Below are 27961 nucleotides of genomic sequence, written 5' to 3' on the forward strand. Positions count from 1 at the left end.
CTTTTTCGAGGCTGCGGTAGCTTCTGGCTTACGCCGAAGAATGCCCATCACGAGGAGCAAGAAGACCTTTGAAGCTAGAGAGAACACCTTTGAAGATAGAGAGAACACCTTTGAAGTCAGAGAGAAGACCTTTGAAGATAGAGAGAAGTCCGCGCCCGCCTCCGCCGCGCCAATGGTACTCATCGAGAGAGACACGGCCGCGCTCCCGCGCACCACGACGTCAGCCATGCACATCGATGAACAGCCTGCCAGCACGTCGGCAGCGTCCGCGAACACGGTTGTCCCGCAACGACGACTCGTCACGTCCACGGAACACGGGGGACAGGTGCAAGTCCCGCCTGTCAGAGCAAGTACCCGCTCCGTGCGATCGATACGCTCCACAGCAAGTACGACGGCGCGCATCAGACAAGCCGAGCTCGACGCGGAGATACAATTAGCTGAAATGAAACAGCAGGAACTTCGTCTAGAAGCCATTAAGGTTAAGGCGAAACTTGAACGGAGCGTCGCAATGATAAGGGAAGAAAGCGAAAGAGGAAGCCAAATCCGCTGAAACGCACACGGAGGAACAGCAACGCGTCCACGACTGGTTGATTGAAATGAAATACAGCCAGCCGCGGGGGGAGGGACGACGCCCGCCTCAGCACAGTATGGAGCCTGTTCTATGCGCGAGAAACGCACACGCGAGCGAGCGAGATGGAAGATGGAATCGAGAGGCACGAGGGAAAGAGACGGAACTACGCCCGCCTAGCCCTATTCCTAATCAACGTACGAGCTTTCATGCGACGAATAAAGAAGAGAACACGGTCGATAGAATAGCACAAGCGCTAGAAAAGATCGTGAATAAACGTCCGGTGCCCCGCCAAGCCCACGAGCTGCCTACGTTCAGCGGCGCCGCGACGGAATGGCTACCCTTCAAGGCGGCCATGCGGGATTCTACGACGATGTACAAGTATTCCGACTACGAGAACCTCGCACGGCTACGGAACTGTCTACGAGGGAAAGCACAGGAGACAGTCGCCGCGCTGCTATACTCGGCGACTAGCCCCGACGAGATTATGCGAACACTGGAGCAATGTTTTGGAAGACCAGAGATGTTGATCGAACGAGCGATGGAAGATATAAAGAAGTTACCTAAGTCCGGTACGTCCGCGGGCGAATTGAACACCCTCGCGGTCAAGTTAAAGAACATCGTATGCGTATTAGGTGGCGTCGATGAAAGAGGATATCTCCGAAACCCCATGCTCACACGAGAGGTCATCGAGAAGCTAAGCCCACATCTCAAGTCTAGGTGGTATGACTTTGCCTACGAACACGGAGACCCCTCGGAAGCCGAGATAGCAACGCTGTCAAGATTTTTGGAACGTGAGGCCGACCGTGCGATGCGATTTTCATACGCCACATCGCCCCAGTCGCTGAAGGAGACTTTCAACAATCAAGAAAAGAAGTCGTTTTCACGTGAAAGGCCACGTAAAGACGTGAAAGTCTACGCAACCACTGAAACACCCACCGCACCGACCGTCGAGAGAGAAAAGGAAGCCGTCACAAAACGATGTCTATGCTGCGGCGGCAACCACGACGTACCCGATTGTAAGAAATACAAGAGGATGACGGTCAACGAACGATGGCAGTGGGTGAAAGAAGAGAAAATATGCTTCAAGTGCATCAACGGAAAGCACAGGAGATTCACATGTAAAGCAAAGAGGTGCGGAATAGAAAACTGTCTCTTACCTCACCACAGTACGTTGCATATGGACACGTCGCCCGCCGCAGCTACTCAACCGAAGTCACCGCCAGTAAACGAGGAAAATGTCTTGTCCGCGTCGGCCACTACAAGCGGCCCGGTCAAGGTGTTATTGAAGGTGTGCCCGGTGGAGATACGCGTACCGGGAGGACCGTCATTGAAGAGGTACGCGCTACTAGACGAAGGCGCTACCATCACGCTCATGGACGAAGGCCTAGCGAACGACCTCGGCGCCAGAGGACATGTGAGCCCGCTACACATACACGGGGCCACAGCGAGTCTAAAGGAGACGCAAAGTCGTGTCGTCAAGATCGAAGTACGAGGCCAACATGAAGAGCAGTTTCACGACATCACCGCCCACACGATGAAACAACTTACGATCGGAAGCCAGACGGTGAAAAGGAAGTTCATCGAATACGAACACTTGAAGCACCTACCACTCGACGACATGAGTTACGAATCGGCGCGCCCGAGCCTACTGATCGGCGCCGACAACTGGCATCTGATTATCTCGAAGGAAATCCTCATCGGCAAACGCTACGAGCCCATCGCATCACGCACCGAGCTGGGATGGACGATACATGGCACGGTGCCGCGGAGCTTGTACCGAGGGGAGGATCAGCTAGTCCTCCACGTACACGCCAAGACGGAAAAAGACGTGAGGAACTTCGCTAATGAAGATGAGGAATTAAACGCGCTCATCAAAATACACTACGACGTCGACGCCCTAGGAATTGCCTTGATAACGAAGCCGAGGAAGGCCGAAGAGAGAGCGATCGACATCTTCAATAAAACCATCGAACGAGTCAACGGAAGATATCAAGTGGGCCTGCCATGGAGAGACGAGCAAGTAGTCATGCCGCCCAGCTATGAAATGGCTTTCAGGAGACTGCGGACTATCGAGAGGAAGATGGATCAGTCCCCCGAATTCCAGGCAGCCTACACAAGCCAGATAGAGAACCTACTCACGAAGGGATACGCCGCAGTAGCTAACGGAGACGAGAGAGACAACGACAAGTCATGGTACCTACCTCACTTCGCCGTGACGAACCCTAACAAGCCAGGGAAGGTACGCCTAGTCTTCGACGCAGCCGCCAAGTCGAGAGGAGAGAGCCTGAACGATCACCTCCTGGATGGACCCGACTTACTGCGAGCCTTACCGGGAATTCTCTATCGCTTCCGGGAGAAAGAGGTCGCCGTCACCGCCGACATACGTGAGATGTTTTTACAAGTAAAGATTCGCCCTGAAGATCGACCGGCTCAAATGTTCCTGTGGAGAGGTAACGAACGAAAGAAGCCACCCACGGAATACGTCATGTCATCGATGATATTCGGCGCTCGGAGCTCACCATTCCTAGCGCACAGTGTGCGCAACCACAACGCACGCGCGCACGCTGAGACACACCCCGTGGCCCTCCGAGCGATAACAGAGAGCCACTACATGGACGACTTCGTGGAGAGCTACGCGACCAAGGAGGAAGCAAGACGAGCAGTACACGAAGTAACCTACGTACACGAGCAAGCCGGGTTCATACTAGCCGGCTGGAACTCGAGTAATGAAGACGTAATACGAGACATACCCCCGGACCGCCGCGCGCAGCTACCTAAGGAAATGGGAACCGCTGGTCATCAAGGCAAGACTCTAGGTCTAATATGGGAGGCCACTAAAGATGAACTAATGTTCAACACCGCGCTGCCTAGGGTACCGGAGGAAGTCAAGACGTCAGCACGCCCGCCGACTAAGCGCGAAGCCCTCAGCGCTGTCATGTCGATCTTCGACCCACTTGGACTGCTAAGCCATCTCACCATAACGGCTAAAATCCTACTGCAAGACTTATGGAGACAACAGAGGATAGGATGGGATGACCAAGTGCCGGAAGAAGCCGCCGAGGACTTCACTAAATGGATACGAGCGGTCGACAGCGTGCGAGAAGTTAAACTGCCCCGTTGCTATGCGCCAACGAGGGGAGTACTGGAACGTCAGCTACACGTATTTAACGACGCGAGCGACAGAGCGTACGCCACGGTAGCGTACTGGCGAATCAAGTACGAAAACGGAGAGGTCATCATCACGTTCGCCGGCGCAAAGGCTAAGGTAGCACCGGTGAAGGCACAGAGCATACCGCGACTGGAACTGCAAGCCAGCCTCATAGGCGCACGACTCGCCCACAGTATACAAGAAGAACATAGACAGAAGGCTGACAGGATCTTGCTCTGGTCAGACTCGAAGACCGCTCTCCACTGGATTCGCAACGACATCATCAAGTACACACCGTACTTAGCTCACCGCGTAGGCGAGATCGCTAACCTCACGCACGTCGAACAATGGAGATGGATACCGAGCGAGTTAAATGTAGCCGACGACGCCACACGACCTAACTACGAGGTACGAGCCGATCAAAGATGGTTCATTGGCCCGGCGTTCCTCCGGGAAGAAGAAGAAAGGTGGCCATCGGAACGCACCGAAGAGGAAAATGACAACGGACAAGACGAGATAGTCTGCGCCACGGACAACAGCGAGGGGCCGGCCTACCTACCTGACATAAGTCGGTTCTCCTCTTACGAGAGACTCGTCCGTGCGACAGCCTACGTCTTACTAGCCGTCGATAAAATGAAGAAACGAACGCGAACTAGAAACTCGCCCATATCACAAAGGCAGAAGAGCTATGGTATAAGAAAATGCAAGAGGACTCGTACTCCGACGAAATAGAACGACTGAAAAAGGACTTGAAGTTACGCCCGAACAGCGCGCTGCGTAAGCTCGACCCACGGATAGACGACAGAGGCTTACTTACACTACACGGTCGCGTGGGCGTGGCGAGAATAAGCGAGCAGTCAAAAAGTCCGCTAATAATGGACGGCCGCCACGCTTTCACCCGGCTACTCGTCGCGCACGCACACAAGGCGGCGAACCACGCTAACCGAGAGCAAGTTGTCAACGACCTGAAACAGAAGTTCTATATCACACGTATACGACCTACAGTACGAGCCGTGGAGCATTCATGTCAACTCTGCAAAGTGAAGAAAGCCAGACCGAGACCGCAAGTTCACGGAGACCTGCCCTACGAAAGACTCGCAGCGCACGCGAGGCCATTTAGCTACACGGGCCTCGACTTTTTCGGCCCTATGTACGTGACGGTCGGGCGACATAAGGAAAAGCGCTGGGGCGCCCTGTTTACGTGTCTCACTACGCGAGCGGTCCATATAGAGATCTCACCGTCGCTATCTACGGATTCCGCTATTATGTGCCTACGGCGGATGGCGGCGCGGCGGGGGTGGCCAGTAACGGGACGAACTTTCATGGCGCGGACGAAGAGCTGCGAGCAGCGCAGCGAGAGTGGGGTCCACAACTCAAGGACTTCGCTCTACTACAACGAACGAACTGGAAATACATCGCACCCGGGGCACCGAATCAAGGTGGAGCATGGGAGCGGCTAATACGCTCGGTTAAGACAGCGTTAGTCGCCACACTACACGAGCGCTACCCCAGGGACGAAGTACTCGCCACATTACTCACGGAGGCAGAGTACACGGTCAACGCACGCCCTCTCACTCACGTGCCAGTTGAACCAGGAGACATGGAGGCGCTAACACCGAATCACTTCCTACTGGGGACCTCCGGCGGCCTACCCACTACCGGGCCGTGCAGGGAGGTAGACAGGAGGACCTGGAGAGCCACGCAGGCGCTGGCTGACGTGTTTTGGCGTCGATGGCTAACGGAGTACCTACCTACACTCATACCACGTGGAGGCACACGGAGCGGGCGCGGAGCGGACCTGAAAGTTGGTGACGTCGTGATTATCACTGATCCAGTACTGCCGAGGAACATCTGGCCACGAGGTGAAGTAATCCGACTGCATCAAGGACCCGACGGACTGACCAGAGTCGCTGACGTACGAACAAGAGGAGGGATATTCCGCCGACCTCTACGACCGTCTCGCCGTCCTCCCGGTGAAAGAAGGCTGCGAAGATCTACGCCGAGGGGAGGATGTTACGGACAGCCGAGAAGAGGAGGTCGCGGGCTAATTTAATTCACGCACGACCCGCTAATTGCGTCGCGAAACGGAGGAGCGACGCGGGGATCGGTGCGGGGAGCGACGCGGGGCATGGCGCGGGGAGCGACGCGAGGAGCGGATACATGGCGCGGCGCTCCTGATTGGCCGACGTAATGCGCGCACAGCCCGCTAGTTCCGGACCGAAGATTTCCAATAAGAATCTGATTGGACACGTCACGAATCACTTCTTCTCTACTTCTCACTGATTTTACATCGATTATTTACGAATTTTTACCTAAGATTTTTTACTTGTATTTTACTTTTTAACTTTGTATTTTTAATGTGGTTTGCCAAATAAACCGGATCTTCACTTGCACCGCGGGTTTTCTTCAGTCCCAGCAAATAAAATCTGCATAAGCAACAATGTTAGAGCGACAGAGTCCTAAAGTGGGTACATTATATTGCTTATGACTGTACGTCATACAGGAACACACGTACCTATTATACTATTTTCTCATTGCCCCGGTACATAATTATTTAAAAATATAATGTAAAGGCGGAGGCATTTTTAAAAATAATTGTTGCTTGATATTTAGGCCAGAATAATAATGGTTGAAAGATGTTACAAAAACAGTCCCACTGTTGAGCAAAACCCTGCGATTTGGTACCGGGTTTCCCTGCCTATTTGGATTAAATTAGCATAAAGAAGTATCAAGAGTATAATAATAATAAAACACTTTATTGCACAGAAATTTACAAGACATTTACAGGATAAACTTACTCTAAGGTGGGCAAAGGCGGCCTTATCGCTAAGAGCCACACTCACTCCTCCAGCGCAACCACGCGCGCGCTTATATTCCAAGCAACCTTCGGCAGAGGACACTTGTACAGCTGCAGTAGTATAAGTATAATCCTATGTACTTATTTCATTGGGCCCTACCAGCCGGTAGGGTCTTCGCCCTATTTTTTTTTCCAAAAAATGAATTGAAAATGAATTTGCCAATTTGCCGAACTTCGGCGACTTGAAAATATAGAGCAACACGGACCTCCGCGGACCGTAGGGGAGTAGACATGGCGTTAGTCGCCAATACAAAATTTTCTGCCACTTTTCACGGGGCGGGAAGGTGTGAGACCTCACATTGTGGTTGTACCAATTGTCGATAAAAAACTATCGTTAAATTCAACAATTCAATTCGTCCAGGAAAATCACGTTTAAAATGTGATAATATAGTTATAAAATTCTCTCACGTGCACGTGTCATCTTACTTTTTCGGGCAATCAGGTGATTCAAATTGACAAAATAAGAGCCGTTTCACCGACTATAATGATCGATCCAACTGTGTTAGTGAAATTAATAACTCATTGGTGAAAGACCGATACCGGGGATCGAACAGGTGCTACCCGTTCGAGATGTGGTGTGTGAGCCTGGACTGGCCATAAGGCAGATCGGGCAAATGCCTCTGGTCTGGCTGCTAGCTCATTCTCCCATTTAATATTCTGCTATGAATATTAAATAAATGTAAGCAATCCGTCCGAGTTATCACTTCGTTTTAGTAAACTTATTTAGTACTTAAACTGGGGGTAGTTTAGGTAGGTGCTAGTTTTTTCTCGTGGTGGATGACTCACCAGCGGCGGTAGGTCCCGTAAGAATATTATCACCCTCCCATGTAGAGGGCCGATCGTCTCTCAAATGTCTCAGTCATGCAAATGTTTCATGTCTCACTTCGGACCAGGTGGTGCATGACACAAGACCACAGAGCAGTGGTTCCTAACCTGGGGTAATTACCCCCTCGGGGGTAAAACGGAGATTCAAGGGGGGTAACACGGGATGGCACGAAATTGTATTAAAATAGCAATAAACAAAATAATATCGAATGCAAAGCAATTTCAACCTTCACACTAGTTAACTCCGAGATTTATATATTACTTTACTAATTACCTAAATGTGCATTTTCTTACTTACATAATAAACATATATTCGTTCGAATTTGTGTGGTTTTAATTATTTTAAATTAGGTGTAATCTCATTTTCCATGCTTGTTCACAGGGGTAGTGACATTAAAAGGCTAAGGAACCTCTGCCACAGTGGCTTTCAACTAAGCAATATTTACCTAATAAATGACGTCATAGTTTCCCCGAATACGAAGACCGTCGCACATGTGTTTACATCTCTGATTGTTTTGTTTCAGCCCAGTATACACATATGGCGATAGTTGTTTTTCTTGTAAATACAATCACGCATGGGAACTGATTCTTGTTTACTTTTACTTGATGCGATTCTTGATACGTGTGTTCATACTTTTAGGGTGGATAATAATAATGAATATATATAGACTAAATACCTAAAATTGTTATTACATTTATTTGTATGTATATCTGTTTGGGAAGTAGGCCTATTCCATGTTTTTTCACTTCCGACGACCTTGGGCTATCGACATCCAGTCATATCTTGCGTACCGTGCGTGTAGATGTATACGTTTGTATATTGTATAATACGTTGTAGATATAAGTAGGTCTATAATATAATATTAATTATTACGATTAGTGTATTATTATGTATGTATTAACGTGTATGCTTGTACACGCTATCTGCCCTCTCCTCGTTAATTTTTGACTCTCACAGGCCTACTGGAAGAAATTTCTGTTAGAAATAACTTGTGCCTTTTATCTCTCCTCATGTTGTCATATTGTGTTTCTGTGTTATCCTGTGTACAATAAATTATTAAATAAATAAAATAAAGTACATAAATGATAGAGATTTAACACATAACATAACATAAGCTCAAGGCTATATTCCAATTGGGGTAATCAGAGGTACATCCATCACAAGATGATCTATGTAGGTACCCACGCCTCACCGAGCTTTCTGTTAGAACAAGGTGATAGGTGGTGGGCAGTATCGGCGTCTGTAATGGTCGAGCCAATTGTGTTAGTGAAAACTGCACTTAAGATAAATTAATAACTTAGTCCAGCTTACATTCCCCTATTCCCTATTCCCCATTCCCTATCTATGTTACTTCTAGAGATTCATCCCTATATATTATATCTCCAAATTTTGTGCCTCCTCTCCTTGTAACTCGTTCCTTTTTATTTTGGTGAAATAAAGTATAATTTGGATTTAAAGTCACTGTGGTGTGGTCTCTCAAACGGGGAGCGCCGGACTTGCACCAATGAGTTATTAATTTATGTTATATCACTGACACAATAATCATTTCAGCTTTATCATTGACTCTTCCATTATAGACCGCGATACGGCTCACCACCTATCACGTTGGTCTAACAGAAAGATCAGGTGAAGCGTGAGTACTTACGGCATTTATCTTGTGATGTATATACCTCTCTTACTAACGCTTATCGCTGAGATCCAACATCCGAAACAGGGTAACGCAGTGTTTGCTGCTCTTGGCGTAAGCATAATTTTCACCGCATTCTCGTCTCATAACGGCATCGAAATTATTACAGTCGACATCGTGTCCTGCGTACCCGAACACCTGCACGCAGGAGGATCTGATGAGCGCTGCAGATAGCGCCATACTTGTTGCCAAGTTTAGGGCCGATACTATTTAGTTTGCCATCGACACGATAAGAAGAAGATTACCCAATTGGGAATAAAGTCATAAGCTTATCTATTATTATATTTTACCTAAACTTAAGTCCCATAATGCATACTGAATTATATTAGCCGTTCTACAAATTCCCACTCTCATTCAACAAATAAATGACAAGAGTTGTTACGAACCCTTGTTTCCACCATTAAAAACTGCAAACAACATGCAAGTAAATTACAAACTTATTAATATTAAAATGCGGCATGACATGTAAAAATACACGTCATACAAAACGCACTAAGGAGCAAAAAAATCAACTCTTACGCATATAAAACGCGAAAGCAATAAAAATAATACCTTACTGGAACTACAAGTTTATTAATAGAGCAGCCGTTAATTAAAAAAACCGGTCAAGTGCGAGTCCGACTCCCAAATCGAGGGTTCCTAAGGAAGAATAAGTAGCGATTAGTTTATCAACTGCAAATAAGTTAGGCATCGCATAAACAATTATACTTTTTTTCTGTTGAAAAACTGTTGTCTCCATTCATCGACAGGTCGCGATTAGTTTACCAACTGCAAATAAGTAAGTGTAATCGCAAAATTTATTTTTTTATGATGGATCGTTTTTAACGAATTTCAGTTTTTTTGTCCTTTTTGCAAAATTTTATGATTCCAGGGATTTTGATTCCCCTGCGAAAAATATAAAATTAGGCTAAACATGACTGTATATTTTTCAGTGCTTGTTTTTTTTTTCAGTGTTTGTTGTTTTGGTCCGTGCTTCGGAAGGCACGTTAAGCCGTTGAACCCGGTTATTACTTACTGATGTAAGTACGTAGTCGTTACATGAGTCATGTCAGGGGCCTATGGCGGCTCAGTAATAACCCTGACACCAGGGTTGATGGGGTTGGTAATTCACCTCACAATCCACACGATAGAAGAAGAAGTGCTTGTTTTATTTGTTGTATATTTTTGGATTGCTTTAATTTAGAAGCTTGATTTTTAGAGCTTCAAAGGACGACAGACATAAGTATTAGATCCTATAAGGGTTCCGTTTTCTTTGTGAGGTTCGGAACCCTAAAAAGTGAAACTTCAATCCACCTCGACTTGTACAAGTTGCACCTGTTTTGTGTTCGAAAAAAGTAAAAATAAAGATTTTAAAATCTCGTTTATAAGGCTCGCGTCGATTGCACGGTCACTGCCGTTAATTGGTTCGGCTTTAAAGCGATTATGTGAGAGGCATCCTTATTAAAAAGGGTTAATAAATCAGTTTTCGATTGGGAATTTAGAATGATAGTACCCGTACTTAGGTATATAATACACACAAACTCCCGTAATCTCTAATTCAAATTCTAAGTTCAAAATCAAAAATATCTTTATTCAGAGGTAACACAGTTACACTTTGAATCATCATTTTTTACATAACGAACGTCTCATCCGCCTAAAACTACTGCAGCATAATGGGGGGCAGAACCAAAAGTAATCTGAAAACAACTTTTTTACCAATTCCTATGTATGTGACGAACATCGCAGGCTGATCACCCGATATTGTCTGAAAAGTAGGATGATCTGTGCTTCGGAAGGCACGTTCAGCAGTCGGTTTCAGTTACTATTTAAGTGTACCTAAGTATGTGTGTAGTCGTTACATGAGCCATTTCAGGGGCCTATTGCAGCTCAATAATAACCCTGACACCAGGTTGCTGAGGTTGGTAATCAACCTCATAACCCGCACTATAGAAAGAGTATACTCTTTCTTATATTTAACTGACTTCAACAAAAAAGGAGGAGGTTGTCAATTCGTCGGGATCTTTTTAGTGTATACTCGTTTTATGCAAAGAGTAATTAGTTAATGCTCTTCAACTTCATAGAGATTACGAAAGTGTCGGAATACAACGAAAAGGCTGCAGAATTCAAAATGCAGCAGAATTAGGTAAAAGCCAGGACTAGTTTTTGAGAGCAGATAGTGATCTGAAAATTGTAGTTTTAGTCAGAAAAGCACGCTTTTAGTTCCCATTTTTGCTACTTTGCATTTTTATAGTTAATTTTGCTAATAGCATCATAGCGTCTGTCTAATTAGTAATACAAAGTTTGTTTTTCAATGTAGAATAGAATTTGAATAGAAATGTTTTATTGCGACCATGCATTTGGTAGTTTGATTAATGTTAATTTATATATGGTTAGATAGATAAAAGCTATAGGATAGCCCATATTTATTTTACGTGACTTATTGTAGATTTGCACACACAGATGGTAGTAACTAGAATAAGAAGAATAAAAATAAGTACTTCGCCGGACAATTTAGGGACGGTACTGAAAAGTATCGGCGTCCGAAGGACGTAATATACGATCCCGACGACCCGATTACTCTAGCCATAGAGGCAGCCAATCAGCTCGCGACACCAAACACTAATTTAAGACTTGTATTGTATAACTTTACAATATGTGTACTGTTGGTATACCTATCTAAATAAATAAATAAATAAATAAATAACACTTCAGGACCCCGATACCGACGCCGCCGGCGTGGTCGACGATTTACCTCAATCAGCGCTTATCGCTATCCACTACATAACATAACATGAATAGCCTATATACGTCCCACTGCTGGGCACAGGCCTCCCCTCAATCAACCGGAGGGGGTATGGACCATACTCCACCACGCTGCTCCACTGCGAATTGGTGGAGATGTTTGGGCTAGTAGCCCGGGACCAACGGCTTATCGGCTTATATAGCCCATACAATACACTTTATTGTAAAACAAAAAAGAAGAGCGGAAAAAAATAATAAAACCAAGCACAAGATACAGTACATAGAAAATAATAAAAATAACATAACTTAGCTTATGGCTACGAGTATATTCCCAATTGGGCTCGTCGGAGGTAGGGTCTATGCATTGCTTGGCGGCCCCCACCAGTTTGCGACCTTTTGAAGGACGTACGGAAGAAAAACTTAAATCATAGGCGTTCTATCACACTCCTATACTAAATTAAGACTTTTGGAAGTAAAATAGTACTACGATTTAAGACTATTAACAGTGGCAGGATAATAATCATACGGCGACAAACTTTTGCTAAATTCGTCACCCGTACGAATCTACGTCCATCGCAATTTTCGATGAACCAAGCACCCACGCTTCACCGAGATTTCTGTTACCAACGTGATAATCGGTGTGCCGTATCGTACAGTATAATAGACAGTGTGTAATAACAGTCAAAAACCAATCAATCAATAAATGCTTTCAGTTAAGGGTAATTTGGCGAAAGAGTATTGGTTGGGGAAGTCATAACGTTGAATCTTCGTTGTTTTGTTTTTACTGCAGACATTTTTCTTTCAGCATGTTTTATTCCGGCACGGGATAGCGAATTGTTAGTTATTACTATTTTTTACATATTTTTTTTGTGTATCAATTGTTTTTAATAAGTTTAGTGCTTACGCTTGTTTACCATATTCGTAGTGTAGGTATGTGTGTAGTGTAGTATTGTATAATTATTATTATTATTTTATGTTTTTTTTCTATAAGTTTTAAATAAGTTTAGTGCTTATGCTTGTTCGCCTTACTTATATTTAGTATAGTATTGTATAATTAATGCTATCAGACCGATTTATACTATGTCTATTTGTGGAAACCTATAATTGGCTCCCCTGTATCTTATATATATTTTTATATGTACTATATTGTTTAAAGTAGCTGTTGGTTTTCCGAAAAATAAATAATAATGTACAGAAGACTAAAATGAGCGGCCCAATAGGAGAATAACAACCTAAGCACCTAGTGTTATACCTACAGGGTGTTAGAGACATCGTAGCAAAAACCTTAATGGGTGATTCAGACTACGCATCTGAGTTGATGAATGAAATTGAATCACTAAAATTGTCATTCTTTTTCCGAGAGGAAATTCCACTTGTTATCTACTCGGAATCATGGTCTGAATCATCACCCTCAGTATTCGTAACGGTGTCACTAATACCCATACGTACTTATATGGCTATTTGTACGTATTTGTACGGGGTGTAAGATTCGAGGTGATTCAACTCATTGTTCTGACTTAATATTAAGTGGAATTTTCTATCGCAAAAGTATAGAATTGAAAAAAAAAACACAAAAACATCATAAATTTTGCGACGGAAAATTACACTTGATATTAACTCAGAATCGTGGTCTGAATCATCCTCCTCAGTATTCGATATGATGTCACTAACATCCTGTAAGTATAGATAACCTACCATTATTTATATATATAGGTACCTATATAAATAAAAATACTACCTACCTACTTATGGTAGGGCCGACCAAATCCTTCCAAAATAACTCTTTTTGTATAACCTAAACCATTTCACCAATGGCATCATAAGGCGGGTTGAATTCGTCGAACTTCAGTGACCTTCAATTCCTTTGATCGAGCCGCCAATTAACCGTGTCGGCCCTCCGACAAAAGACGCCACAAAAGAGACAAAGCATTAGCACTCATTAAAGATCGAATACGATGACGTAAGCGTAATGAGTAACTGAAGAATCTTTTGAAGTAAAACATAAGAGTCAAAATGCTTATCATAATATTATTAAAAAGAAGGAAAGAACGTATTTATTATTAGAGGTCACAGTAACAATACAAACACAGTAGGGAAGTAGGCAAAAATCTGGTAACGTTCAACTCTTCAAAAACACAGGCGTGTCTGTTCACCGCTAAGAAGAGTCCGTTCAACAGGACTCCTACTTTCCGAGGTGCATCTGTACCGATCACCGACCGTCTTGAGCTTCTTGGAATGGAGCTGACGTCTCGCCTCAACTTTGGAACCACCATTGAATCCAAAGCTCAGACTGCAGCCAAAAAACTGGGCATCCTAAATAGGGTTAAGCGGTACTTCTCACCTGGACAACTTTTGACCTTATATAAAGCACAAGTCCGTTCTTGCATGGAGTACTGTTCTCACCTTTGGGATGGCTCAGCTAAGTACCAACTTGCTGCGTTGGATTCTGTTGAGCGACGTGCTAAGAGGTTGATCGGCGACAAGAAGCTGGTGGAAGCCAAACTGCATAGCCTAGACCACCGCCGTAAAGTCGCCTGTCTGTCGGTTTTTTACAGATTGTACTTCGGGGAGTGTGCTCCATCGGCTCATTCCACCAAGTCCATTCCATCTGAGGACATCCAGACGTACGGCGGGTTACCATCCTTACTTGGTTGACATACCACTAATCCGCACCAAGCGCTTCGCTTCATCCTTCATAATGCGCACAGCCAAGGAATGGAATGGGCTGCCGGCGTCGGTGTTTCCTGACTCTTATAACCTGGGGTCCTTTAAATCACGGGTGAATAGGCATTTTCTGGGTAAGCTCGTTCCAACGTCGATCTCTTCTTCTTGTAGAAGAACGAAGTCAAGGGCAAACCCATCTTAATTAAAAAAAAAAAAAAAAAAAAGGAAAAAAACTTACATAAAATCACATATTAACAGAAACGTAAAAAGAACAGTAAAATAAAAATAAAATACAAAAGATTGGCCGTAACAGTCATGTGACAGTTTTTAATGGTACTTTAAATTAAATTAAATATATCTTTATTTCAGGCTTAGACCCATAGAATTACAATTAAAATGATAAAGAAAATAAAAGATACATACAGTAAAATTGTAAAAATAAAATTGTTAAAACTAAAATACCTCAACATGCATACACATGCTTATAACTATAGCCCAATTGGGATAGTTAGAGGTACATCCATCGCAAGATAACTAAGTACGTATAGTAAGTACACTACACACAACTCATCGAGCTTTCTGTTAGACCAACTTGATAGGTGGTGAGGCGTATCGCCGTATATAATGGTCGAGTCAACTGTATTAGTGAAAACTGCACTTAAGATAAATTAATAACAGCGACCGTGGTTGTTAGTGACACTTTGTATTGAAATCCTAACATGGAAGTGAACTTCCAGTCCAGCGGCTTCCAGTCATGCGGCAGGAAGCCTATTCAAATATTAGAGATTTATAGCTACGAATCTACGGTTATCTCCGGCCCCATCGTTGCTATCCCTTCCTTAATTGCAAGGTTGGGCAGTCGTATAATTTTTCGCAAGGCATTATTTTTTACTCCCCCATAAACCTTTGATATAATGGAAAGGGTATCTATCTACACTGTTGTGATGACTTTTCATATTTGCTTCCGGCGGCATTTATTAATATCGCAAATCCGTTTTAATATAAATATTTATTTCTTTATTCATATGGCATATCGTGCAGAAAATAGGTAAATCTATAAAGCATAAATTATATTTATTATTTATTTTAAAATAATTATAATGTACTTAGAAGTACCTACTTAGCAATGTACCGTATAATGTGTGTACGATTATCTAAGTAGTACTATCTACTTACAATATATCGATGTTATTAAAGTTATCTAGATAGATATTTCCACATCTTTCGATCCTGTCTATGTTCATCTTCATCTTCTATCGTGTGGGTTGTGAGGTGGAGTACCAACCTCATCAACCCTGGTATCAGGATCACTTTTGAGCCGCCAAAGGTCCCTAACATGGCTCATGTAACGACTACTTACTAATACCAGTAAGTAGTCACCGGAACCAAAGGCTTAACGTGCCTTCCGATGCACGGATCATCTTACTTTCGAAGAATCAGTTAATCAGCCTGTAATGTCCTAACCAAACTAGGGACCACAAAGTAATTTTTGTGATATTTCCCCACCGGGAAACTAACCCAGGACCTCCGGATCGTGACAACGCTCAACCACTGGACCATGGAGGACGTTCATCTGAATTAGATACTAAAATGACAAATGTATCAAGAATATGGGTGATTCATTCGAAAATTGATTTTTGAAGAATCGTGGCTTGGATTCTGTTCAGAAGGGATAAGAACGTGAAAAAAACATAGGTAAGTAAACAAACGAAAATTTTATCTTCGTGACGATAAACATCGTGAAACAGATTATAGTTAGTACTCAAGTACATGTTTCACTTTCGATAGGGTGCTGATTAAATGCGACAAATGCCCGAAGTTTTAGGAAACGCGTGTGTTGTTCATCATAATAGAAAATATATTATTGCAGTATTGCCATACTTAAATAACTATTTAAAAACTAAAATGTTGGGATTGCCAACAGTACAATTGATTTAAAAATAAGTAAGTACATCAACCACCTTGTTTACTACACCTCAGTAGGTACGGTCACGAGCATTAATATGATTTTGAAACCGACGAACCTATAATCGATGTAGAAACCGCGCGATTAGTTTATTTTGCCTACTTCCACAGTCTAATGTCGTACGGCATCTTGCTGTGGGGTCATGCTGCAGATATGAACAGCATTTTTGTTCTGCAAAAGCGAGCCATTCGGGCGATTTACAAATTGGGACCCAAGATGTCACTTAGAAATAAATTTAAAGAAATTAATATTTTAACTTTGGCATCACAATATATCTTTGAAAACTTAATATATGTAAAAAAACATATAGGATTATTTGCAAAAAATTGCGATCGGCACATTGTTAATACCAGGAATAAAAATAAACTTGCTTTACAAGTCAGTCGATTACATAAGATTACTAAATCTTTTAAGGGGCAATGTATACGTTTTTACAATAAGATTCCCATTGACATTCAGAATTTGCCTTTCAACTGTTTTAAGACAGTAGTTAAACAAAAGCTTTACAAAAAAGGTTATTATAAAGTTAGTGATTATTTAGAAGATATGAATGCATGGGATTAACTGTCTGAGAACTGATATTAGGCAGCTAAATTACTCAATTGTATACCAATATTTTATGTTTATTTTTATTTTTTTAAAGAACGTCTAGGGCCCTGTGCCGAGGTTTTTCTTGCAGCTTCTTTTCCCCGGCTATACAGGTTGTTAGAAGCTGCAGTAGTTTTAGGCGGATGAGACGTTCGTTATGTAAAATTGACGATTCAAAGTGTAACTATGTTACCTACTGAATAAAGATATTTTTCAATTTGAATTTGAATTTGAATATGTATACACTTTGGTACCATGTCACATTAACTTTTTTGACAAATTAAACTGTAAGTCTCAGTAAATGTCAAATATGTTAGTGCGACACAGTCCTAAAGTGGGTACATTAAATTGCTCATGACTGTACTTACTTACCTAGCTAAAGATAAAAATGTGTTACTTTTGCTTTCATCTCCCCGGAATCCCCGTCATCGTTAGTTAATAGCGAGCCTGCGAACTGCGGACTTGAAACGATAAATTTTCATTAGCGTCACCGTAGCCTACACTCTTCTTTTACTGTCAAATCGGAGGCCAATTAATTCCGTTCGGCGTCCAACGAAGCACTTTCGATTCGTCGCTAAAACCGAGGAATGCGAGGGAACGCCCTAAGAACCGTTCCGTTTATTTTTATTCTGGTTTTTATTTTTTTTACTGGACGCCACTCTATAAGGGTCAGGAATAGGATTCTGATCGTAGTATTAGCAATCTGTATTAAGCTTGTTATACGAAATATGGATAAAATAGTTACTATTGTTAACAAATAATACTCAACCTTCAAAAATAGCCGATACTTTATTCCCAACCACCAACACCGTGCTTCTCACTCGAATGAATGTCAGTGTTGCCCCCTTTTTAACAATATTTTACCAGAAATCTTCCAAAATTAATAGTATAACAATCCATATTAAAATAAAAATATTAGTATTTTCGAAATAAAGAAATAATAATAATAATTCAATTTAAAATAAATAGTAAAATTACAGAAAATCTAAACGTCAAACCAAAAATTTTATGATTGACTTGTGTTGCCGCTAACAGACGGCCGTCCTGTTAACGGAATGTCCCTATTCCGTCTCGGCCATTCGAGTGATTTGGATGCCTCTATACAATATAATTCAAAATAATTTAATGTAATTCTTATCTATAGTATTACACCGTATTATACAATCATGACTTTCTTCAGACTATTCAAAAATATAATAATAATCAGAGGTGTTGTTTACGAATATAACACTACGAACAGACTTAACTAAGCACAGGCATTGTAACGCAAATAATTATATTCAGGTTTCATCTGTAGGTATCCATGTTCGTCTGTGGCGTTCAGCTAGTAGTCTTGTTTAGGCTGCCTGTAGAAACAAAATCTGTATGAGTAAGTTTGTTTAAGATTACAATTTAATGTTGTTGATTATTTATTATGTCAGTAAGTAATAATCTAGTGATCTGTTATTTTAAATATGGTTTTCTGTGCATGCACCATAATATGTAAGTAATGATATCAATGTAAGAACATTTTATGTTTGGCTGATAAAGCGTAAAACAATAACTATTAGTTTTATTGATACAATAAAATAGTGTTATTAGGGTCAGTAATTTGAATTAGTTATATTTAATAATTATACTATAATTCATGAGTACTGCAATATTGTCGTATTTTTACCACTTTTCATGTGGTTACAGTTAGCAACGCAATAAGACTGGAATATATCAATTTAATCTTGTCAATACTAAATGTGATCACCACATCTTAGTGGAATGTTTCACTGTACATAATGATCACTGCAATATATGCAGCATGTCTCACTTAAATATAAACATTTAAAGTACTTTGTGATCACCGTAACACACGGCATATTTCACGTAAAACACTTACACATTTTTATTCCCACAAAGCTTCAGATAGCGACTTCTAGCAGAACGGAACAGTTTGGCCTAGTTGCTCACCTGAAAAATTGCTTTAGGGATAGGGACTGTCTGGTTCTTGTATATATATAAGCGAGTATAAACGCACTACATATTATTATTAATTAATATATTATAAGATCGTAATAGGTTTGATATATAGGACAAAGATGAGGAATATTAGTAGTACAAACTATGTAAAAATATATTTATGTATCTGTGGATTCGTTACTGCTATTGTCATTATTGCTATTAACCCTATCATTATTGTCAATGTCCAGGTCACTTTCGTCAAGTGTAGTAAAAGTAACCCACCTCTTCAGAGAATCGGCAGGGTAAATACTTTTATATTTACGTTTTGAATATCCCGCAATGCTCGAAATCTCATATCTATCGTTTTTAAGAACCGCAGTCACTTTAAAAGGTCCCCTAAATTTAGGTAAAAGCTTCTTGCTTTTTCCGTTAGCGGGGATATGATAATTTGGAATCATTACAAGGTCCCCCAACCCAAAGAATTGGGTTGGCGCCCTCTTGCTGTCATAGGAGCTTTTCATGTTTTTTTGATTTCTTTCCGTATTCTGTACAGCTAAATTACGAGCAGTGTCCCGGGATGAGTCTAGATCAACCACACATGGGTCCGTCTCATGTTCGTTACAATCAGTAGCGTCATTATTAGGAGATACCTCTGTCATATCCAAGTCAGTCTGTACTTCAGTTGTATTTTCTGTCTGGTCCAGGTTATTCTGAATGGCGTTTAAAATAGGGCCTTCGGTGGGATTAACTGTCCTTCGCCCAAATACTATTTCTGATGGGGAAGTTCCAGTACTCCTATTGCGGGTATTGTTAAGACTCCACTGGACTGTACTTATGTGCTCGTCCCATGTCCGTTCATCATTACCGTGGTTAGACGCAGCCACTGATTCTAAAATGGTGCGGTTGTATCTTTCGATCTGTCCATTGGCGCGGGGCGTGGCTACTGCATTTAATATGTGCTTGGCGCCAATAGATTTAGCGTACTTCTCAAAAGTGGATGATGTGAAACTAGTCCCTCTATCAGAAATTATAACTTTCGGACAACCTATTATACTGAATATTTCTGCTAAGATCTTAATAGTAGTTTTGGATTTCAGATTCTTGACAGCCCTGATAAAGATGAATTTACTGAAGCCATCAATAATACCCAGGATATAGGAATTTCCGTTCTTACTCCTTACAAATGGCCCTAAATGGTCCATGTGTAGTGTGTGAAACGGAGTGTTTCCTTTAGGTATGGGGTGTAAAAATCCGCTACTTTTAGAAGTTGATGCCTTATTATACGCACAGTTAAGGCATGCTGACACATATTTTTGCACAAATCGATTCATCTTAGGGAACCAGTAATCATGTTTCATTTTGTCTAATGTTTTATCTAGAGCAAAATGCCCTGCTTCATCATGGCATAACTGACACACACGCCACCGTGCACTATTTGGGACTACCCATTTCAAATCATTACCTACTTTTCTAAATATCTTGTTATCTTTCATTTTATAATTATTAGTAATGTCTTTAATTTCCTTACTATCAGTTTCTAGTATTGATTTAACTAACTTAAGTTTCGGGTCTGACATTTGTACGGATTGTAACCATTCGATAGGCGTAACATTCATGACTTCGTAGGCGCGTAAATCATTCAAGTCGTTTCGATCCAAGTCTTGAATAGGGTTTCGACTTAAAGCATCCACATGACGCATGCTTTCTCCAGGCCTATACTCTATACTGAAATTGTACTCTTGTAGTACTAGCCACCATCTGGCGATTCGGGGTACTAAATCTCTTTTGGTTAGAGTAGTTCGTAATGCATTGCAGTCTGTGTATACTTTAAAAGAAACTCCTATTAGATAGGTTCGAAACTTCTTCAAAGAGAGTACAACTGCTAGTGTCTCCAATTCATATGAGTGTAGATGTTCCTCTTCTTTTGCTGTTTGTTTACTAAAGTAGGCTACCGGTCTTAATGGTGACTTATCATCAGGTTTTTGTAGTAGCATACCACCAAACCCTAATTTGCTCGCGTCACAATGTACCTCGGTTAAGTACGATGGGTTATATAGAGCCAATATTGGTCTAGCGACTAATTTTGACTTTATAGTTTGAAAGGCCGTGTCCTCATCATTAGTCCACATCCAAGGTACATTGGCCTTTGTAAGTCTAGTAAGGGGTTTTGCGATACTTGCAAATCCAGAAATGAATCTTCGAAAGAAGCTGGCCAGCCCTACAAATTGTCTGACTTGGTGTACATTTGTAGGAGTTGGGAATGAAGCTACTGCTTCCGTTTTTCTATTACCGGGTCGAAGTCCCTCCTTTGAAATTTCGTAGCCTAAGTAGTCTAATTTCCGTTCAAAGAACTGACATTTTGATAGATTCAATGTTAGGCCAGCGCTACGTAATAAGATCAGAATCTGGCGTAAATTTTTTAAACCTTCGTCAATGGTCGCCGCCGGTGATAACAGGTCATCCATGTACGGAATAGCCAAACTGTATCTGTCCTTCCCGAGGGCTTTATTAATCATGTGTTGGAACACAGCTGGTGCATTCACTAAGCCGAAAGGCATTCGTGTGTACTGGTAATGACCATCGGGAGTTACGAATGCAGTTAGATGTTTGGACCCCTCAGCCATAGGTATTTGATAATAGCCGGATTTAAGATCCAGACTTGTAAAATAAGATTTGCCACTTAGGAGATCAAGTTGATCGTCAATAACCGGCATCGGGTATGAATCTTTAACCGTTTTCTTGTTAAGCGCCCGATAGTCAATACATAAACGGTATTCGCCGTTTTTCTTTTTAACTAATACTATCGGGCTTGCGTAACATGAATTCGATTCCTGAATTATTTCATTATCTAAGAGTTCTTTAATTAGATCACGTACGACTAGCTTTTCACTGTATGGAAGGCGATAAGGCTTATAAGAAACTGGTGTATTATCGTTAAGTTCTATGTGCATCTCTGTTATATGTGTAGTTCCTAATTCAGTCAAGTTTAATGCAAAACAGTCCCTAAATTCATTTATCAAGTCCACTAACTGTCGTCCTTGTCTTTGCGTCAGCTCGTTGCCTATGTTAAGCATGTCTATTGTAATCTTTTCTTCATTATTATTCTCAGCACTAAAATTATTTTCGGTGACTGTCAGTCTCTTTACCTCAAATTCAACTGGTGGTTCATTAGGCACAGCTTTACTAGCAATAGGTAGTAGTCGAGCTCGTGCTAAAAGCTTCCCCCTCTTCAATGTTACACTTTTACTCTCGAAGCTGACTACGGGTATGAATCCTACACCGTCTTGAATACAATAAGCCCCTGGCAGAGTAATAATCTCTTCCCCTTTTTTGAAAGAAGTGTTGCCGGGTACATAAACATGTCCTGTACAATTGTTATCACACTTGACTTTGATAATCTGCATGTTCTCTACGACAACATCATCCATATTATATATCTGTACCTTATCCAATTCTGATTCATTCGAGTACAGTAATAAGCTCGAATTTGTTTTATATACTGTTATACCTGGCATTTCGGTAACATTTTGCCCTATAAGTATGTCTGTATTTAAAAATTCATCTGGTACCACAAAGGCTTCAGTATTAGCCTCGACAAAATCTATTTTTAAGTCGATGCATACTTTTCCGATTGGTGACAGAGATCCACAGCCAAAACCTTTTAAGAGTGGTATATCTGTACAGTTTATTGGTAAATGAAGATCGTTTGTTACACTCTTTTTTATTATGGTGCATTGGCTACCGAAGTCAACAAACGCTGTCTGTTCTCGGTCATTAATCTTCACAGTTTTGTGATATATATCTTCGAAGTCACTTTTAGTTGTAATGCGTTGTACCTTGTTAGTTCCACTTGTATCATTATCTACTTTGGTCGTTGGAGTTTGATCTTTTCGACAATACTCTGAAATATGGCCTAAACGACTACACTTGCCGCATTTTTGGCGCTCTTTGCGACATCTAGGTGCTGTGTGACCGGGTTCAGAGCAATTGTAACAAATACGCGTGTCAGTGTTGGGCACCTTGTTGGATCTGACTGTGTCACTCCTTTTTGCAACGATGGTATTAGTTTTCACGGGTAAGTTAATTTTATTCTTAGTTTCCACCGTAATGTTACGAAGATATCTAAGAAGCTGGTTTGGAGTCTTAAAATTAGCTCCTTGCGCATTTAATTTGATATTTTGATCAAAGATGCCGTGAATTATGCAGTCAACTGCATCCTTACGCTTAATTTTACAGTGACTTACTAACTTAGCCTTGGCATAAAAGTACTCTTCGAGGGATTCATCTCTACGACTTCTCCGTGCGATCATCTCTGACAGTCTGTCGGCATGGTTACGATTGTCAGGAAAATTTTGTAATAATTTTCTTTGCCATTTTTCCCACGAATAGTTAACGGAAGATAAGCCTTCGTACCATTGGCGAGCGAGTCCGCATAGTTTTGGTAGTGCGTGGAAAATTGTTTGTTTCTTGCTCCACTTATACATCTTCGCTGTTTCGTTCACTTTCTTAAGCCAAGCTTTCGTAGACTGATTTCTTTCGTTAGGATCGTAGTTAGGTATGACAGCATGTGCACCCACCGATGTGTTTCGATCATGCGAACTAATGGCATCTATAAATCGTTCCATTACGCTGTGATCCTTATTATTATGTACACTATGGCGTTCCCTACGGCGGCGCCGTACTGAACTAGATTTTCTTAATTTAGACCGCGAACGGTGCCTGGCCGATGAGCCGGTGCTACCATCTGAAGTCGATGTAGTCGTCGAAGACGTTGATTGATCGCGGGAACTATATGTACTTGATGATTTTGTAAACGTGCTTCCCGACCTTCGAGCACGGCGGCGGCGGCGTTTTGTCTCAGAACGCGAGTGACTTCTACCCATTCGTCTATGTCCACGCTTCGGCCGTTCTGTTCGCGAGCGATTGCGTCTGTATTTGCGTGTCCGCCTCCGATCTCGAGATATATACCTAGACATCGAACGACCGCGTGATCGACTACGCCTACGTCTTTTTTTGGGGGGTAAATCTGAACGTTCCATCATTCTTTTTCGCATTCTAGCATTGGGTTCCGGTGTACTAACTATATTCTCCAGGTCTGACATAGTACCGCGCAATTAGTAGTTTGCTATATATTTGTCAAATGATTTATGTTATTAAAAAAACATGTTAGTGGTAAGGAGGTACAAAAAAAACAATATTAGTTTAGCACAATGATATATACGTACGTACCTATACAGACATAGATATAAAGATATATACTGTGAAGTAGATATTGTGTTATACACAGTGACGTAGCATTAAAATATTGAAATACTAGAACGTAGTTTGATTGCCCCCTAATCACTCTTAAGCACAAGGATCTTTGCTAATAAAACATTAAACTCTGAGAAACTATGAGATGAATCCGGATAGTTGACCCACCCATAATGAATGAGTAGTAAGTGGGTAACGACCTGTCGCAAGTGTTACAACAGGTTTGTTGTGACTGCCATACCTACCTACCCATTTAATACGTGTTACTTATTTTTGTAGTACTCTCTATTGTTGATATAAGTAATAACTATTTTGACAGACCTTCATTATTTTTATTTAATTATATTTCTATTTATCATATTACAACTTATTGTATCCTAAGGTTGCACAAAAGTAACTGCTACGTAGCAATAAGGTTGCTGATTTGGTAAAATATCATAATATAAATTATGGCATGTATCTTTGTTTTTTTTTTAAGTACATAATAATTATGTTAACATTTCCTGATTATAATAATATTTGAGTATAGTAAATCATCCGTGATCAGAGTACTTACTCTCAATGTCTTAACATACATAAGCTCATGACTATAACCCAATAAGGGCAGTCAGAGGCACATCCATCACAAGATGAACCAGTAACCCACAAATCACAGTAGGTAAATATCTTGTCGGTATCTATTACGAATCGACTCAATCGATTTATTACTCGTAGCATAAAATATATTTTATATGTAGGTAGTTAACAAAACAATAAAAATAAGATAATTCTCTTACCTGACAGTACTACACTAAATTGTAGCTTACTGGTAAGATAACAGAGATTACTTATGCTCCGTTACGTTTCCAAATAGTCAAACTAGTTGACGGCAAGTATAGGTAAAACAAGAAGATATATTGGATGTATAATACTACATGAGAACATTAATTTGTGATAAATAGTCAGGATAGTACATACCACTGTAGATTCTGCACACTTCTGACTTGTTAACAAATAATACTCAACCTTCAAAAATAGCCGATACTTTATTCCCAACCACCAACACCGTGCTTCTCACTCGAATGAATGTCAGTGTTGCCCCCTTTTTAACAATATTTTACCAGAAATCTTCCAAAATTAATAGTATAACAATCCATATTAAAATAAAAATATTAGTATTTTCGAAATAAAGAAATAATAATAATAATTCAATTTAAAATAAATAGTAAAATTACAGAAAATCTAAACGTCAAACCAAAAATTTTATGATTGACTTGTGTTGCCGCTAACACTATGCATAACTAGAAAGTTTTCTACCTTCAAAATAAGTAAAAGGTTTAAAATAAAATGACATATAACAATATAACAGAAAGCTCAGTGAGAGGGTGGGTATTTAGTTCATCTTGCGATGGAGGTACCTCTGACTATCCCAATAGCCCTCAGCGCTCCACATTTGTCCGGCCAAGTAGTTAATGCCATTTGCGGCAAACATACAATAAGTCACGCAAAAAAAAATACTATCCCAATAGGGATAATAAGGATGGCCAACAGTCATGAGCAATATAATGTACTTACCCACTTTAGGACTCTGTCATCAACATATTTGACATTTAGTGAGACTTACAGTTCAATTTGTCAAAAAAGTTAATGTGACATGGTACCAAAGTGTATACATATTAATGCTTTCAAATTCAAATTCAAAAATATCTTTATTCAGTAGGTAACATAGTTACACTTTGAATCGTCAATTTTACATAACGAACGTCTCATCCGCCTAAAACTACTGCAGCTTCTCACAACCTGTATAGTTCGTGACCGAACATGAATATGTTTATTTAAAGCATGCGTATTAATTCCTACATTTTAAGGTAAGTGCTATAAAATCCTTTCTGTTTCGGCAAACATTTCCTATTTGTAGTCTCTTTATCCAAGATTAAAACCAAAAGCTTTCGACGACCATTAGAGTGGTGGTGTTGAAACCCAAGTTTGGTCAGTGGTCGAGTGTATTCGGGTAGATAGAGTTGAGATACAGTTGCTTTTTGTATCAGGTATGCCTTAGCAAGTAATGATAGGGATGTACCGGGGTCGCTGCGATATTAGCGAATAGGTTAGTAGAACTAACTGGCGGTGAAGGAAAACATCATGAGGCAACCCACATTCCCGAGAAATGCATTTTCTTAGGTGTGTGACCTAACCTGTATTGGGCTGGTTTTTCCTTCGCGGGTTGGAAGGTCAGACAGGCAGTTGCTTCTGTAAAAAACCGGACCTGTCAAATCTTCAGGTTAGGTAAGCGAACCCTGTGAATAATGGGATAATGCTAGAATGATGATGATGAGGTAAGTGTATGATCCACCTTACACCTCATCGTCACTTACAATGAGGTGAGATTATAGTCAAAACGCGAGCCTATATTATTTAAAAAGAAATCCCGATAATGAAAATCAGGGTCATTTCAGCAGATACAGAGATTTATGTCACAGTTTTGATCCATCAAAAACTGGTCATCACATACTTACCTACATACCAAAAACTATTTTCCACTCTTGTTACGAAGTCATAAGATGGATATGATGAATATTGTGGTGACGTCCATCATGTCAGAAAGGACACAATATCCCAGTCCAGCATAAAAGCTGGATCTTAAGCTCATCGGCGGCCTCCGTGGTCCAGTGGTTGAACGTTGTGCTCACGATCCGAAGGTCCCGGGTACGAATCCCAGTGGGAACAATTCACAAAATTCACTTTATGATCCCTTGTTTGGTTAGGACATCACAGGCTGATCACCTGATTGTCCGAAAGTAAGATGACCTGTGCTTCGGAAGGCACGTTAAGTCGTTGGTTCCAGTTACTACTTACGATGATGTAAGTTTATAATCGTTACGAGTCATGTCGGATCTTTGGCGGCTCAATAATAACCCTGACATCAGGGTTGTTGAGGCTGGTAATCCACCTCACAAGCCAAACACGACAGGAGCGGATCCAGTCTTAATGTCAGGCGATCACTAGGTCGCAGACAACCTATCTCCATAGAGTATTAGATAAAATTGCAGTGGTCACCCATGTGACGTCATTTTTTTTTTTGCCGCAGATGGCATTAACTATTTGGCCGGACAAATGGGGAGCGGTGAAGGCTCTCACCCGGTACAACGTTTAAGACAACAGGCCTGAGGGTGCCCAGTTGGGCGCGAACCTCGGCTCAGGGCGTCGTCTGAGAGGAAAAATATTTGAAAGAATTAATCGACCCTAGTGGGTCGATAGCGATAAGCGCTGAATGAGGGAAATCGTCGACCACGCCGGCGGGGTCGGTATCCGGGACCTGAAGTGTTTGGTGTCGCGAGCTGATTGGCTACCTCTATGGCTAGAGTAATTGGGTCGTCGGGATCGTATATTACGTCCTTCGGACGCCGATACTTTTCAGTACCGTCCCTAAGCGGAATGTACTCGGAAGCCGCAACTACCAGGGGATTTGGGTGGTGCGGAGCACAATCGAAAAAACGTTTGGAAGCTAATTTGAGCCATTGGGCAATGGTTGGCAGAATGTGACGTCATGACACTTATAATTTATTATAAGTTAACCTTACCATTATTATTTGTTAACCTTACCAAAGGACTAACACATGCGACATGTGTAGATGTTACAAGGAGGTAAGTACTCTTTAGCCGTAGGAGCTACATAAATACAGCAAAACAAGCCGGAGTGCAGTCTGCATCTCATTACATTCGACACTGAGTAACTAATGTGCATTCACCGTGTTCGCAGCACTAGACA

At 41.4% G+C, this 27961-nt stretch overlaps 2 protein-coding genes across 2 annotated transcripts; both read left to right on the forward strand.

The window, feature by feature from the left end:
- The first annotated feature begins 596 nt into the window (after positions 1-596).
- On the forward strand, positions 597-4451 carry LOC126367630 (uncharacterized). The gene has a single exon (XM_050011246.1). It carries the CDS (start codon positions 597-599, stop codon positions 4449-4451), a length of 3855 nt encoding a protein of 1284 aa, XP_049867203.1.
- A 143-nt stretch (positions 4452-4594) lies between these two features.
- LOC126367631 (uncharacterized) lies at positions 4595-5767 on the forward strand. The gene is made up of 3 exons (XM_050011247.1): positions 4595-4869; positions 4950-5581; positions 5625-5767. The coding sequence occupies exons 1-3, from the start codon at positions 4595-4597 to the stop codon at positions 5765-5767; spliced, it is 1050 nt and encodes a 349-aa protein (XP_049867204.1).
- The last annotated feature ends 22194 nt before the right edge of the window (positions 5768-27961 follow it).

The sequence above is a fragment of the Pectinophora gossypiella genome, chromosome 6, assembly GCF_024362695.1.
Source record: "Pectinophora gossypiella chromosome 6, ilPecGoss1.1, whole genome shotgun sequence".
NCBI lineage: Eukaryota > Metazoa > Arthropoda > Insecta > Lepidoptera > Gelechiidae > Pectinophora > Pectinophora gossypiella.

Excerpts from the sequence above, each read along its gene's own strand:
- LOC126367630 (XM_050011246.1), top strand. The coding sequence starts at position 597 with ATGAAATACAGCCAGCCGCGGGGGGAGGGACGACGCCCGCCTCAGCAC.
- LOC126367631 (XM_050011247.1), top strand. The coding sequence starts at position 4,595 with ATGGACGGCCGCCACGCTTTCACCCGGCTACTCGTCGCGCACGCACAC. Across the intron at positions 4,870-4,949 it reads CTCGACTTTTTCGGCCCTAT|AGATCTCACCGTCGCTATCT; the intron begins GTACGTGACGGT and ends CGGTCCATATAG. Across the intron at positions 5,582-5,624 it reads GAGGAACATCTGGCCACGAG|AGTCGCTGACGTACGAACAA; the intron begins GTGAAGTAATCC and ends CGGACTGACCAG.